Below are 14,622 nucleotides of genomic sequence, written 5' to 3'. Positions count from 1 at the left end.
CGGGCAAATCCCACGGAGCTCCACCACCTCTCCAGCCCAGAGCCCAGTGGTGGTGGTGGCATGGACAGGGGTGAGTTGTGCACCCACCACTGGGCTTGCGCGGTGGTGTGGGGGGTGCTGAACTGGGAAGGAAGCTACCCTTCTAGGGGCCCCCTCCCTTTCCTGGCGCTGATACCTCCCCCCCGCCCTGCGCTGACAAGCGCGGCTGTAATTAGGCTGCGGGGTCCCAGGCTCTCCGCCTCCCTCCGGCGGATAATGAGATAAAGTGTCAGAGACACGGCGAGAACAAAGAGACAGAGACTCGCGCGATGTGTGTCGGGGTGGGGGGGAGCGGAGAAGGGGGGACTGACAGGATGTCAGAACCTGGAGCGCAGAGCCGGGTCCTCCCTGAACACCCGCACCTCAAGGACCCGCCGGGGAGTGGAATGTTCTGTCACTCATGCCCCCCAGCCCTCCAGTCTCCCGGATTAGCAATCAATCCCAGAGCTCGAGCTCCAGGGGCTGCACATCTGGGCTGCACATCTGGTTCTGCATGGCACAGCTGGGGCGCCAGGACGCAGACAGGGACGTCTGGCCCCCGTGCCGCACCCTTTGGCTTCTCGGGCCCTCGCCCGGGCTCTTGTACTATTTCTTGTGACTTCTGGTGACCAAGGACTGGCGCGTTCCGAACTTTCCGACCCGCTCCTTTCCTAGAGCCGCGGTTGTTCCTCCTGCCTCGGCCTCCGCCCCCACTTTCCAAGAGCCTTATTACGTTATTGCTTCTGTTCTGGCCTCTCCGGGGGGCCTTGACCCTGCACCTATTTCTGGTGACTGGATCACCAGTCTCTGATCCTTTGCCTGAGATCCTACTTCTAAGTCCCCACTCATCTCTGGATCGTGATCTCTGGGGCTGAGCTGGGACGCGGAACTCCGTGAGTTCCGGATCCCATCTCTCCCCACCCTCGCGCACTCTCCCATCTGAAAGACTAAGGCCACCCGTCCAAGCCGCGTGAAGGACGGCAAAAGTCTTTTGCTGCGGATTAGGGGTGGCCTGGGGCGTGCGGGGTCCCGTGGGGACCGGATTCCAAACGCCAAATCGCACCGCGATACTAATCCTCGCGCTGGCGCCGCTGGTCTAAAACAGCTGGACTGGGCGGAGCGAGCTGGCTGCTGGGGTTGTGGGCGCGGGCGCCCCCTGGAGGTTAAGATGCTCCCAAGCTCTTAGGGGAGATGCCTCGGGCGCCCCCTGTCGGGTCCCGCAGGCTCTGCGCCCCACAGTTTGGGGCAGGTTAAGTCTGTGCCGGGAGCGTCGGTCCAAGACCCGCCTGCCTCTCCTGCCACTCCCACCGCCAAGGCACTGGGTCCCACAGCTTCCCCTCTTCTGGTTTGAGGTGGGGCGGGGGTCAAGAAAGGAGAGGGCACGAGGGATCTCCCACCTCGCCAGCTGTGGAAGGCACCCAGAGGTTCAGGCGGGTTCCTCTCTCCGGGTTGGTGGGCTCCAGATGCCCGGGGCTGGGTCTCTGCCCTAAGACTACCCACTGCCCTCTGCCCCTGCCTGCCCCAGTCTCTGGCTGCTCTTTCTGCTTCTTTCTTCTTCCAGCCCTTTCTGTCTACCTCTGTCTCTCTGTGTCTCTGTGTATGTCTGTGTCTCTCTGTTCCTTAACATTCTGGCTGTGTCTGTCTGTCTCTCCCTCTGCAGCTCTACCAGGCTTTGTCCCTCTGTATCTGTTTCTGTGTCTCTCTCTGTTTGTCTCTCCTTCCGTCTACATCTCTCTACCCTCTGTGTCTCTCTTTACAAATGCCTGTCTCTGTCTTTATCTCTTTCTCCCCCTCTCCCATCCCCCATTCTATTCCTATTCTCCAGCTTGCTGTCCCTGGGGGGCTGTAGCAGTCCAACGAGACAGCCTAGAGACACCTCAGGGCACTGCCCGGGGTCTACTTCCCGGTCACCTCCATATGCCCGTCACCTCGGTGTGGACTCCGTCCTCCCTCTGCAGCTGTGGGGCAGGGAGGGGGCGCCCGGGAGGGAAGACACGGTGCCCAGCATCTGCTCTGGAGCCCCGGAGCCCCTGACCCCCTCTGCAGCTATTAAGGGCGCCGGGTCCCGAGGCTCTGAGAGATGATCATGATTGCATCAGCCAGACAGCCGTGGAGCCGGGAGCCGCGCGGCGAGCGAACGAGCGAGACAAAGACGCCCGCGCCATCTGTTTATGCAAAGCGCTCCCCGCCGGGGACCCCGGAGTCCCGGTGCCTCTCCCGGCTCGGGGCACCGGGTTCATGAGCCCGCTCCTGCCCGGCGCCCCCGCTGCGCCGCGGCTCCCCCCTTCCCAGCACCCAGAGGGGCTGTGGGGCGAACGGAACGGAGGGGGGCAGGGGGTGTTGATGTGATTGGAGCGGACGCGGCTGTTTCTTCAATAATGGATGGAGATGATGCGGACGGCGGAGCCAAGCCCGCCCGGAGAGGAGAGAGGAATAGAAATAGGGAGAGGAAGGGGCGGGTGCGGGAGACTCACCCAGGCGCTCCCGCGCGCGCGCGCGCACACACACACACACACACACACACACACACGAGCGCGCGTGTGCGTCACACTGTCATTCGAATACACGCTGTCGCGCGGCTCACACCCAGGCACACGCCCCCGCACTGTCACGGAGATACATACACCTGCAGGCAGAGACGCCAGAGCAACACACACTCACAGGGGTGGCTCTTCCTGATACTCAGATAGGCAGTCCTGCAGGCAGAGACACGCGTAAATGCTCACACTTGGGGCACACCCAAGTGTGAAGATCGCACACATAGACACGCCAAAGCACGTATGCACACCTAGACACTCGGGGGGCTAAGCCAGACAAAAAATTATAGAGGTTGGGGGGGATGGAGAATGGGGACAAGTCTGACCAATACATACTTAAGGGCACAGACACACACCAGGGTCACACATACCAACTTACACTCACATCTTGTGCTGATATACACATCTCACACACTTGGGGCACAGGCACACACACCAGTGGCACAGCTGAGTGACACCCATAATCTCCAGGGACACAGAGGGACCCCCCACCAACCCCTACACATTCAGAGGTTCACACCCACACAGGAACTGCTGTCTGTGCCCCCTCCTCACCCCCACCCCGCCCCGTGGTAAAGTGTGGCAGAGGTTGCCGGGGTCCTAGAAGCAGGCCTTATTAGCCTACCCACATAATGAGGTAGTAGTGACAGGAGGTGCCTGGGGCTGTGGACCCTGCTACCCTGCTTGACAGCCTGCTAGCTTCCTTCTAGCCCAGGGTGGGTGGTACAGACCTTGGGCCTCTCGGACAGCAACCAAGCCAGCTGGTCCCAACCCCAGCACTTGGGGAGGGTTAGGGAGCCACCGAGGGACATTGGTGGTTGTATAGGGACTGCCAGGATTACCCACACAGCTGGGAGGCAGATGTTTAAGGGACGATTGCTCTGCGTTCCCCGTCATTCCCCCGTGTTGCCCAATCTCCCCACTTGTAAGGGGGTACTTTCTTCGCTAAGAGCGGAGTGGGCACTGCAGAGGGATAGGGTGTGGGTTGTGTCCTGGACCAGGGTAACCTGGCCCCTCCTCCAGTCTGTTTTCAATTCAGTCCATTCCTTGGCCCAGACTTATGACCTTTGCTGCCTGTGGCAACATCATCCATCACCTAGGCGGCCGTTTGTGGGAGTGAGGGGCGTTCAGGGCTCACACAGGGTCGCTGTCGCTCCTGCCTCCTTCATGAGTCCTGCTCTCCAGTGGCAGGCCTGGGCTCAACTAGCGGGCAAGTGTTGGGGGGAGGGCGTTGATCATGTGGCTTAATCGCGATACTGGGCCGGAGTCCTCACCCCTGGCACCCCAAGCCCCCATCCTCCGAGCTCTGCGCAGCCGGCCTCCCCGCTCCTCCCGCCCTCCCTCTCTCGGGCCCTTTGCTTAATTTCCTATTAACTGCTGATAAATCCAATTAAACCGCCGCTCTAATTAGGGACAGCTGCCGGCTCCGCGAGGCAGGGGAGGGGGGTGCCCCCCGAGTGTAGAGCGGGGAGAACAGCAGCTCTCTCTGCTTCTCGGCACCCCCACACCAGCATCACCGCCCAATGAGCCAGTAAATTGGTTTTGCTTCTGCATTGTGGGGGGGCCCTCTCGAGGATCTCAGTTTTGAGTCCCTCGGATCTCCCCGATCTCTTGATGAAGAGATGCGACCGAGTCCCCGCACTGGGCCTCCGGACCCCCCCATCCCCACCACGCCTTTCTTGGTAGGCGTATCCCGAGGAGGGATAGGGGCAAAAGGCTGTATTTGTGTGTGGTGGTGGAGGGGGGCTGCTTGTGATCTGCTCCTATTCCAGCCCAAGCGTGATTACAGGGGGGCTGCCTGAGTTTTCCTCTATGACCCTGCCCCCCCCCCCCCCCCCGGCAAGACAGTCAAGGGCAAAGGGAACAGGAAACCGAACCCGGTTCCGCATAGAGTTTTCCTGTGTGCTTCCCTACCCCCTCCACACCTCAGCCTTCTGGAAGGAAGGGGGGCGCATCCGTCCCGGGCCCTTCTCTTCTCCAGCCCAGCTGAGCCTCTGCCCTCCCCCCGCCAGCAGCAGATGGTGCCCGGGCTCCCGCTGCCAACCTTGCTAGGCGGTGCCAACCTCAGGCCTGGCAGACAACGGGCAGAAGAGGATCTCCTGACTGCCGGGGCTGACCCTCCCCCATCCGCCATCAAGCTCGACCCTCGGCCTGCCCTACTCCAGGGACCACCCCAGGCTGCCTCTCACTGGTCCGCTCCCAGGTCCCCAAACTCCTCGTATCCTTCAGCTCCCTTCCCCACACCTTCCCGCTCCCCGCCACCTGCCACCCTGACCAGGGCCGGCACATTTGCATATTTGCATATGCAAACAATAGCATTTGCATACGGCGCGCCGCAGGGGGGTCTCCGCGTGAGCCGGTTTGCTGTCTGCCGGGCGCCCTCTCACTCGGTACCTGTCGCAAAGGGCTGGGGCGGGGGCCGCGCGGGAGGGGTTAGGCCCCCCGGCCTCGCTCTCTTGGTTCCCAGAGGACTTGAGGAAGTGTTGCCATGGAGACGGCACGCACCCCACCCCCTCCCAGGCCCAGGGTCTCCGGCACGGTGTCTCGGGTTCTCTCCTTCCGTACCCCCCCACCCCGCCTTCTCCCGCCCCGTCCCTCGCTCTCCAACGGAGATCTTGCATCGCCCCCTGGCGGCCTAGCTCGGCACTGAGCCAGGTTCTGAAACGCAAGGGGGCTGCCCGCGGCTAAATCGCCGAGAGCTAGGGGAACTACCCTGGTGCCAGGTCCTTCTAGCCGCCGCGGCGGGGGGTGGGGGGGGGCAGTGACTCCAGTCAGGCTCCCCTTTCTTCACTGACAACAGAGACCTCGCCTGGCGGACGCACCTGTCTCCCCATCTCCCACCGGCCTCGGCCCAGGTGGATGTCCGGTTACCCGATGGTAGTGAGCTGACACAGCTGGGGAGGATTCTCCACGGCTTCCTATGCCCTCGACTCGGCCCCCAGTTAAAGAACAAACTTTTCTAACTTTTTTCAAAACTTTAATACAGTCGCAGCGTTCGACAGTTCTCCTCCCACACCCCCGGGGCGCCTCCTGTTGGAGACGCGTTCTTCTTCCAGCTCTCAAGGGCTGGGCCTGAGGAGTTGCCGGTGAGGCGGCTCTGCCCGCCAGGTATCCAAAGCCCGAGGCCGGGGAGGGGGTGGGTGGGCAGGAACCAGTCCCTAACCCGAAGCCCCGTCTAGCTCCGGCGGGCTTTCCCTCCCCTCCCCCATCCAGCATAGTTGCTTTCGCCCCTTTCCTCCCCCAACCTCCACTGGGCCTGCCCAGAATGGGGCCTGGGTATATCCCGTCCGCAGGCGCCGGCACGCCTAAATCTCCTCCAGGAAGTCGGTGGGAAACAGCCCCACCTTGCGGCCGGTGTAGACCTTGACGTAGCCGCCGGCTTCATCTCCTTTCTGGACCACGATCTGAAGGAAGGATTAAAGGTTTAGGGAGGAGAGTGATCCAGGGAAAAGGTGGAGTAGGGGAGCCTGGATATATGCTAGGCCTATCCTAGCCCCGTTAATGGCTTAAGATCTGCAAGGAGTATGGTTTGCCAAGGAACCTTGGGGCCTGGGGTTGGATTGGGGCACCAGAGCTACCTGGTCAGTTCTACCTACCTACCTACCTATCATCTATCTATATTTATTTTCTATTTTTAAAAGATTTTATTTATTTATTTTAGAGAAAGAGCACAAGCAGGAGGGGCAGAGGGAGAGAGAGAAAGAATCTCAGGTGACTCCACCCTAAGCAGAGTCCACACAGGGCTCAATCTTCCCACCCTGAGATCACGACCTGAGCAGAAAGCTAGAGGTGGTTGCTGAACCCACTGTGCCACCCAGGAGCCCCTACCTGGTCCTTCTTGAGAGTGATCTGCCCAATTTCCCGGTTTCCCACGAAGGATCTGGTCACGCGGTGCACACGCTCTCCAGACCGGACCCGAATGATGAAGTTTGGAGGGAAGAATCCAACCTTCTCCCCTATTTTCCCCTAGAGGAGATGGTAGGGCGAGTCAGTCGTTCAGTCTCAGATTCTAAAGTCAAGTGATGTCCCACCCTAGCCTGAGCCATTTCTCTTACTCGCCACCACTCCTCATTGGAGTCATCAATGACTGTGATCTTCTCTCCAGGCCTGCGAGAGGAAGGGAGAGGCCTCTGAGATGTAGGGGGCTTACTTACCTATCTGGCCCAGGTCCAGCCCCAACAGGCTCCAAGCCCTGAGTGCCCCCGCTTTCCTTTCCCATTGGGAGCTAGGCTCTCCCCTCTCCACTCCCAGTGCACGCCCATCCCAGTCCTACGGCGCTCACGGGAAATCCAGATCGTCCTTCTCCAGGGCTTTGAACCGATAAAGAGCCACAAAGTAATGAGACTGCTGGAAGCCAGGCTGCTTGTGCTGGGGGTGAAAGAAGGTGATGAGTCTCTGGGCTCCTCTGTCCCACACTGAGGGGCAGGAGTCCAGGGCAGGGGAATTCTCTAGGCACACTACATTACAACTCTCTTCCAGGTCCCTGAACTATGAGGATTCTGTTGCGTGCATGCATGCACGCATGCATGTGTGTGAAGTGGTGGAGAAGGCAGGTTAAGGGTGATGGGAACCCATGCAGTAAGTGTGAGCTTCTGCTGAGGCCATGAGTGGTGTCAGACCTGGGTTGGGGAGAGGACTGGGGTCCCTGCAGGGAAAAGGAATCTCACTTTGTCATCAGGTGTCTTCTTTTCAGCCTTCTTATTCCCTTCAGGGTTTCCTGGGATGGGAAACACCAACAAGTTGTCTCTAGCTACTGGAGGGTTGCCCCTCATTCTTTTACTCTTCTGTTGCAGAGCCTCTTTGATCTCCAAACCCAGCATACCTTTTGGCCCTCCATCCTATATCACAACCAAGCCCCTGACCCTACTCCATCTCTAGGGATGGAGGTAGGTAACACTCACCATCCTGGGTTTTGCCTTCCTCTGGTCTGGCAGACTCTGGCTCTTCTTCCATCATGGCTGCTAGAGGCTGGAGGGGGTACCAGAGTTAGGAAGATGCTCTCTTGGGAACCCATGATTGCCCTGGCTCTCCAGCCAGGCCAGCCAACTACAGAATAGGATCTCAGGGTTGGAAGAACCCTTGGAGGAAACACCTAGTTTAACCACCAGCCTAATGCCTGAGCTTCCTGTAAAACATCTTGGTAGGTGGACCATCCATATTGTGCTTGAATGTAGCTAATGACAAGAGCTCATGACCTTACAAAGTAAGCTCATGCCATCTGAGGGTAATTCCCTAAATTAAACCTATTCGGTCTCCCTGTAACTTTTAGTAATTGGTCCTGATTTGGCCTCTGGAGCAATATAGAACAAACATAGTCCCCTTGAAGATCTGAGGATAGCTGATCAGTCCCTTCTGTCTCTTCTTCCCTAATTAGTCCCTTCAAATCACCCCCTCCCTCATGATGCTATTTCCAGAATTTTCACTATGTCCATTCTTAAAAATACTCTAGTGTATAAGACAAAAAAAAAAAAAAAAATGGGCAGCACAGTTTTTATAATTCCCTTAAGAGAATAGAACCTTAGTGTGCTTGCCTTTCTGGAAGCAGTCAAGTCACACTGCTAGGGCCTTGTAAATCCTAGTTCATTCTACAGAAATCTCTAATTTGCACCCAACCTCCATATCAATATCTCTGAGGCCAATCCCTAGTTCTGTTTTTGTGCAGTTGATTTTTTTTGATCCAAGAACAGGCATATACATTTTTCCTTACAAAATTTCAAATGACTGGTTTTGGGCTTTTCTTCTAGTCTGTAAGATATTTAAATATACTTTTTTTGTGTGTATAGGTTTTCCCTCCTAGGTTTCCCACAAACTTCAGGGATAATGCCATTTATATTTTCATTTGTATCAGTGAGAAAAATCTCCATAGGTGAGGACCGAGGACCAAATCATGTTATAAGGTATCAGAAATCTCCGTCTAGCTAGACACTCCCTAAAGGACCTGAATCCTTCGGGCATAGTCATTCATCCAATTTTAGGGCTCCATCTAACTGTTATCCACATCAGTCCATCCTGGTTGTCCAGAAAGCTGTAACGATGTGCTAAAAAATTCTTTGCCAAACTGAATGCAAGTCTATGGCATTACCAATCTAGTAACCCTAATACAAAAGGAAATGAAGTTACTTTTGGCTGCTAGTCTGGTGCCTCAGTTTCCTTGTCTGTAGGATAAGTGAGTCAGACAAGATGATATTCATGGATCCTTCATGGATCTTCATGGTCCCTTCATGGCTCTAGAATTCTAATTACTTGGCATGATAAATTTGCTTCCCCAAATCCAAAAGTATGGCTCTTGCCTCTTTTCAGCAATGCTGGCAGTCTGGGACCTAGGCTTCAGTGGATTACGGTGCTTAATCTGACAATTTCAGAAGGGAGTTTCTGGAGAAAGTACATGCTATGGCAGGAGTTCTCAATCTGAGGCCCTCTGATATTATATGCAAAAATTGTCTGTTGAGTTATGTTTCACTTTAGGGGAAGAGAATCCCTGGCTTCTGTCAGCTTTCCAGAGAGGAGAGAGGACTTGCTGCTCCAGGGAATCTCTCAGAGGGACCTCAGAAGGAAAATATGGTGCTCACATTTTTCTTATCTGCCTGGCCCTTCTTCCGTTCCTTGTTTGCCATGATCACCCCAGTGCGCAGGGTTTCAAACACAGGATCATTGTGATTAGCAGCAGCTAGTGGGAATGGGAAGAAGAAAGAAGCCATTACTGTGGAAGCAGAGAAAGACCTGGAGGAAACAGAGACCTTCTAAATAAGGGAGAGGTGGGATGGAGTAGATGGATACGTGTGTGTGTGTGTGTGTGTGTGTGTGTGTGTGTGTGTGTATAGAATTAGGGTAGGGTCAGCTGGGCATATCTAAGTCATCAATCTATAAAGAGCTCTAAAAACATCACTGGAAATGTCATGTGATGGAGAAAAATACTTAACAGCACTCCTTCCAGGCAGAGCACTTGTTGGAAAGACAACTGTGCGACTAAGTTGTCCGGGAGTTGGGGAATGCTCACAATCACTATTCTCCTTCTAAGGAGAGTGGTCCTTCAACTGTTGGCTTTTGTCCCATTGAGTGGCATGTGCAAGCTGGGGGCTGCCACCAGTGGGTTCTTCTTTTTCCCACCCATGCTCCTCATAAAGTTCAGCCTCTCCTCCAAATAAATGTTGAGTAAATTGTCAATGAATTTGTTTGTAAGGGGCACCAAATTATGAATCTGCCCAGGATGCCCACAGCTCTTGGTCTAGCCCTGAGGCTGGTATTACTCTGTATCAAGGATGAGGACAGTCAAGAATCCTCGTTCTTGCTCAGAAATAGTTTTACATATGAAGAGCCCAGATTTTGAAGCTAGGCAGATGAAAGTTTCAGTCTTGGCTCTCTGCCTCTTGCTAGCTGTGTGGAGCCCTCACTAAATCTTATCTCCCTCAGCTATCAAACAGGAATATTGACTCTGTATTCAAGTTGGCTAAAATATTGGGATGAGAGAAAACCATGGGAAACAGAATCTTTCTGTTTCAGAATTTGGCTTTCAAATCTAGAAGTGGTGCTGGAGCCATGTCTAGCTTGCCCTTGCCCTCGGGTCCCACATGGAGCACTTACAGAGATCTTTGACACAAGCGTACTGCTGGTTGCTGTAGAGTGGGGAGCTATAGGCCCGATGGAAACCAGGGGGCTGTAGGATGGGATGGGAGAAAGCATTAGAGACAGCAGGGTATGACCCACAACCCCATCTCTCCCATGAGCGCAATCCCTTCTTAGAGTAAGAAACGGGTTGAGAAGGAAAAAGCAGGGAAATGGATGTGATGACTTGGGAGGGACTGGAAGAGGGGAGCTTGGCTATGCGTTCTCTCCTTTCTACTTCCTCACTTCCCAGAGCCTACTCACGATCTTGCCGAAACATCTCTGCATCTCCACGTAGGACTGACAGTGCTCGTGAATGTTAGTTTTGCAGTTCTTACAGCGAAGCCCAAATTTGTTGTTGACTTGGGAGAGGGAAGAACATTTGGGTGAGGTTCTTGATCTCCCCTTCCCTTTGTAGCAGTGCTGCTGCTCTAGCTCTCAGGTCCCTTTCCTTTCTAGGACCCAACACTATCAGTTTCTAATAGTGTTGTTTTTATTTTTTAAAGATTATTTATTTATTTTAGAGAGAGTGAGTGCCCACAAGTGGGGGAGGAGCAGAGGGAGAAGGACAAGCTGACTCCCTGCTGAGCACGGTGCCCCATTTGGGGCTCGGACTCAAGACCCTGAGATCAAGACCTGAGCTGAAATCAAGAGTTGGATACTAACCAACTGAGCCCCCCAGGTGCCCCTTCAATAGTGTTTTCTTTTTAAGATTTTATATATTTATTTGAGAGCTAGAGATCACAGAGGGAGAGGGAGAGAGAAGCAGCCTACCTGCTGAGTAGAAAGCCTGACTCTGGACTTGATTCTCCCAGACCCTGAGACCAGGACCTGAGCCGAGGGCAGAACTTTAACCCAGGGAGCCGCCCCCAGGTGCCCCACTGATAGTGTTTTCTTAAAGCCACCTCTTGCCACAGCCTGTCTGCTATACAAATGCTCCTCTCCTGTGCCTGTTCCCCCACCTCCTGTCTTCAACATCACGCTCTCTCCACTTCCCTTCGTGACTCACGCACAATCATCCGGGCACAGACATCACAGAACTTGGGCTTCTTGAAGAAATGATCTTTGAATTTGTGAGGCTTGTCATTGACAAGTTTAGGAGGTTCTGGGGGGGGCTCCTCCTCCTCCTCTTCTTCTTCCTCTTCTTCCTCATAGATGTAGTAAATGGGCCCCCCACCAGCTCCCACTGCCTCCCCATTGGCCTGGGGCTCTGGGGGAAGCTCCATTTCCTTTGTTCCCCGAGACTCCTTCCTGAATAACTGCTTCAGCCGCTGTAGCTGAGGGAGGAAGAGGATGGGGGAGGGGAGGAAACCCAAAATTAAAAGAACTGTCATGCTCTCTAGAGCAGGTAAGGCTGAAGCTAACTAAACATTTTTCTAGTGTGGGCAAGGGGCACCCCCCAGGATTAGGAGTATTGGGGGCTGCAGGTGCTGGCTAGCATTCTGATGACGGAGGAGTCACATTCAAGTGAGATCATTTCAAGCATTCTTCAAGGGCTGTGGTGGCTTCCCAGCTCCCCACACCCGGGGGTCCCAGGCCCAGACTCACCCCACTTTGCCGAGTCTCTCCTGGCAAGGAGGGCTTAGGGGACTCCAGCACCTCCTTTTCTGTCATCCTGCAAGAGGTTGGACCCCACTATTAAATCTAATCCCTGTCACTCTTCCTGTCCTAATTCCTGTCCCTCATTGCAGGGTGGTCCTTGAGTGGCCTTTGGGAGAAATTTGGTTAAACAGAAATCCTTTCACAGGCTTATGGACAGAAAGATTCCATGGAGGTCCAGAGAAAAGCGCAACAGACTAAAGAACTTTCCAACCGGTTCCTCAAACAGATACCAAACCTTCCCCACCCTGAGGGGTAACCTGAGTTTCCAGCCCCAATATAGCGCTCAAAGCTGCATGGTTTAGAGATTTGCCTAGTTTGTTTCTCCTGGGAATCTGTGGGCAAGGGAGAGGTGACATACACCCTTCCAGATTCCCTTTCTTGAAGAGGTTCAATGTGTGTCCAGAAGCATGCTTGGAGGGATGGGCTGGGGACATTTGTTCACCCCTACCCCTTTCTTGAGTCCCAGGGGCCCAGGGCCTAGTTCCCAGCCTGCTTCAGTTCTTGGCTATTTTAAGTTTTCAGAGTAATATGAGCCTTTCCTTCCCTTACTACTCCATTCCCTTGACCCCACCCCCACCCCACCCTCCAATCCTCGCTCTTGTCCTGGAGTCATACTTTCACTCCTAAAACCCTAACTACTCACAGGCCAAACTGAAGACACTGAAGGCTACAGATTGGGGAAGTTGCGGGGAGCAGTTCTGGCAATGGACAGAGGATGAAGAGGCAACTTACGTTTGGGATTCCCTAAGTCAGTCCACAGTCTGTGGAGGGAAGAGGGAGCCCCTGGGGTCTTGATGGTGGTGCTGGGGGAGGACTGGTCCTCTTCCTTGGGGGCTAAGCCCCCCCAGTACCCTCTGTACTCACACCGGCTACCCAGACGTTATTTGTAGACCTCCCAGTCTCTCGCCTTGGTGTCAGAGCTGAAATGACAGGGCTGGAGGAAAGTGGACAGCTGAGTGACACAGCTGACACAGAGAAATTGGACACGGGGAGGTCTGGGCTGGGCTGGACCCTAACTCCTCCCATCCCCCAGAGCTGCTACGCCCTGGTTTTTTATCTATGGTATACAGGTCAGTCCTGGCTGAATTCAAGAAGGGACAGTGTTTATGCCGCATACTCATTCAGGTGATTTTGGATGACAGAAGGTATAGATCAAATTGTACAGTTTTCCCCAAGGTCCAAACACCTCTCCAATTCTACCTTCCCTGGACCTACTTTAGGAACTAGCTTTTGATTTTTTCAGCCGCTGTCTTCCCGTGGCCCTGTGTTTTCATACCCACAAACACTGATCTAACTCTACTTCAAACCTTTAGGAAGCCAAGGGCCAGGAACTGGTGAAGAAAGGAAAATTTCAATTCTCCGAGGTTTCCTATCAGCCAGACTAGATTGCATCCTTATCCACGGGTAGCTGAAAGGGTACCTCGCTGCCATCCTGAAAGGGAGTGAAGAACATGCAGAGCACTGCTTTATTCCCTCCAGTGTGCCCAGGAACATCCTCCCATCATCCCCCATTCTAAAATCTTGTCCTCAGGGTAAAGAGAAATCTAAGAGCTACTGAAAAAAATCCAGCCTGGGATTTCTGAGAGGCTCTGGGGGAGTGCAGTGATGGTCAGGTAGAGATGGTATCATTCCCACTGGACAGAAGGCAGTTACCACACAGAGGGGGTTTTATCTTCTCTAAGTAATGTCTGCCTCCCCGCGAGGACTGAAAACTTTTGAGGTAAGACAGCTATGCCCCACACTTCTGAAATCATTCTGATTCCCTGATTCCGTCTCCCTCATCTGACGCCCTGGTATATGAACTTATGGGTCAGTGAGGTATCTAGCATTCTTATCTCACAGGGATGCAGCCTTCTACTCTGGGCTGTGACATGGCTGAAAGAGAAGATACTCCCATCTCAGAGGACAGCCATTTGGATGTAGTCATGTAGTGCTGCTTTATCCCTTGTATCTGTAAGAAGTAAAGGATTACATTGGAGGTTGGGTCAGACAAGCCTCAGAGGAGCCTGGCTAGAGATACTGCTACCCAGACCCAAGAGATTTCCAGGGTAATGTGCTTTGTCATTTCTGTCACTGCTCTTTTTTTCCTTAAGGGGTGGGTGAGATTGAATAGGGGTTGCTGGATGGCTCCTAATGGCTCCGGTCTGACAGGCTGTGCAACAAGAGGGCAGAGAGAGGAAAAGCTCCATCCATGCAGAGTGGGGGAATGTCTGCTTTTCACCTTTCTTCAGTTGTACAGGACAGGGACTGCTGAGCGTGCCTGGATAATATGGCATCTTGGCACTGCAAGTTCAATTGATGGACCTTTTACCCTAAAAAACACCCACTTCTGTCCTGCCACGCAGAACACAATGGCTTTCGTTTTAAAGAAAGGCCCAACTCCTCCAGCCCTGAAGAGTTTCCAAAAGATCAGATTCTGGACATGTATGAAGCCACCATCTCAACCCAGTTTTGGACCTCACTCACCCCTCTCCAGACAAGAGGACCCTACATGAGTATCACAGAATTAACCCAGTGAAGGAACCTCAGAGGTAAGCTAGTTAGTCCAAGTCTCTTATTTTACTAATAAGGACTCAGAGGTCTGGAGTTGAGAACTGATGTGCTTGATGAAACCATACTTATTGAAAGAGTGGGGGGGAGCCCAGAACAAAGGTCCCACTGGTGACCCAGCCATCTCTCCAAATATTATGGGCAAGGAGGAGAATGGGACGAGGGAATACTGTTAGCAAGGTACGTGTACATATGCCAGCTAGGAAAAGCCATCCCAACCTATATGCGATCCCTCTAATAGCTGTGGAACTGTACATACTCAGGACCTCCAACCCCTACCCACACCAGGGCAGCAACAGAGAAACAGGGACTG

General features: G+C 54.0%; 1 protein-coding gene across 1 annotated transcript; it reads right to left on the bottom strand.

The window, feature by feature from the left end:
* Positions 1–5,516: 5,516 nt before the first annotated feature.
* Positions 5,517–14,499, bottom strand: STAC3 (SH3 and cysteine rich domain 3). The gene is made up of 12 exons (XM_059184879.1): positions 12,492–14,499; positions 11,706–11,772; positions 11,167–11,434; positions 10,422–10,519; positions 10,137–10,209; positions 9,125–9,222; positions 7,457–7,523; positions 7,223–7,272; positions 6,838–6,923; positions 6,611–6,662; positions 6,384–6,521; positions 5,517–5,959 (listed from the first exon to the last, which is right to left on the bottom strand). Exons 2-12 carry the CDS (start codon positions 11,769–11,771, stop codon positions 5,861–5,863), a joined length of 1,095 nt encoding a protein of 364 aa, XP_059040862.1. The 5' UTR covers position 11,772; positions 12,492–14,499; the 3' UTR covers positions 5,517–5,860.
* Between the last annotated feature and the right edge of the window lie 123 nt (positions 14,500–14,622).

The sequence above is a fragment of the Mustela lutreola genome, chromosome 8 (assembly GCF_030435805.1).
Source record: "Mustela lutreola isolate mMusLut2 chromosome 8, mMusLut2.pri, whole genome shotgun sequence".
Lineage (NCBI taxonomy): Eukaryota > Metazoa > Chordata > Mammalia > Carnivora > Mustelidae > Mustela > Mustela lutreola.
This window is presented reverse-complemented; position numbering and strand designations above follow the sequence as displayed.

Coding starts and splice junctions, on each gene's coding strand:
- STAC3 (XM_059184879.1), bottom strand. CDS start 11,771: ATGACAGAAAAGGAGGTGCTGGAGTCCCCTAAGCCCTCCTTGCCAGGA. Junction 10,520..11,166: donor CTGTGCCCGGATGATTGTGC/GTGAGTCACGAA, acceptor CCCTCTCCCAAG/TCAACAACAAATTTGGGCTT. Junction 7,273..7,456: donor GGAAGGCAAAACCCAGGATG/GTGAGTGTTACC, acceptor TTCCCATCCCAG/GAAACCCTGAAGGGAATAAG.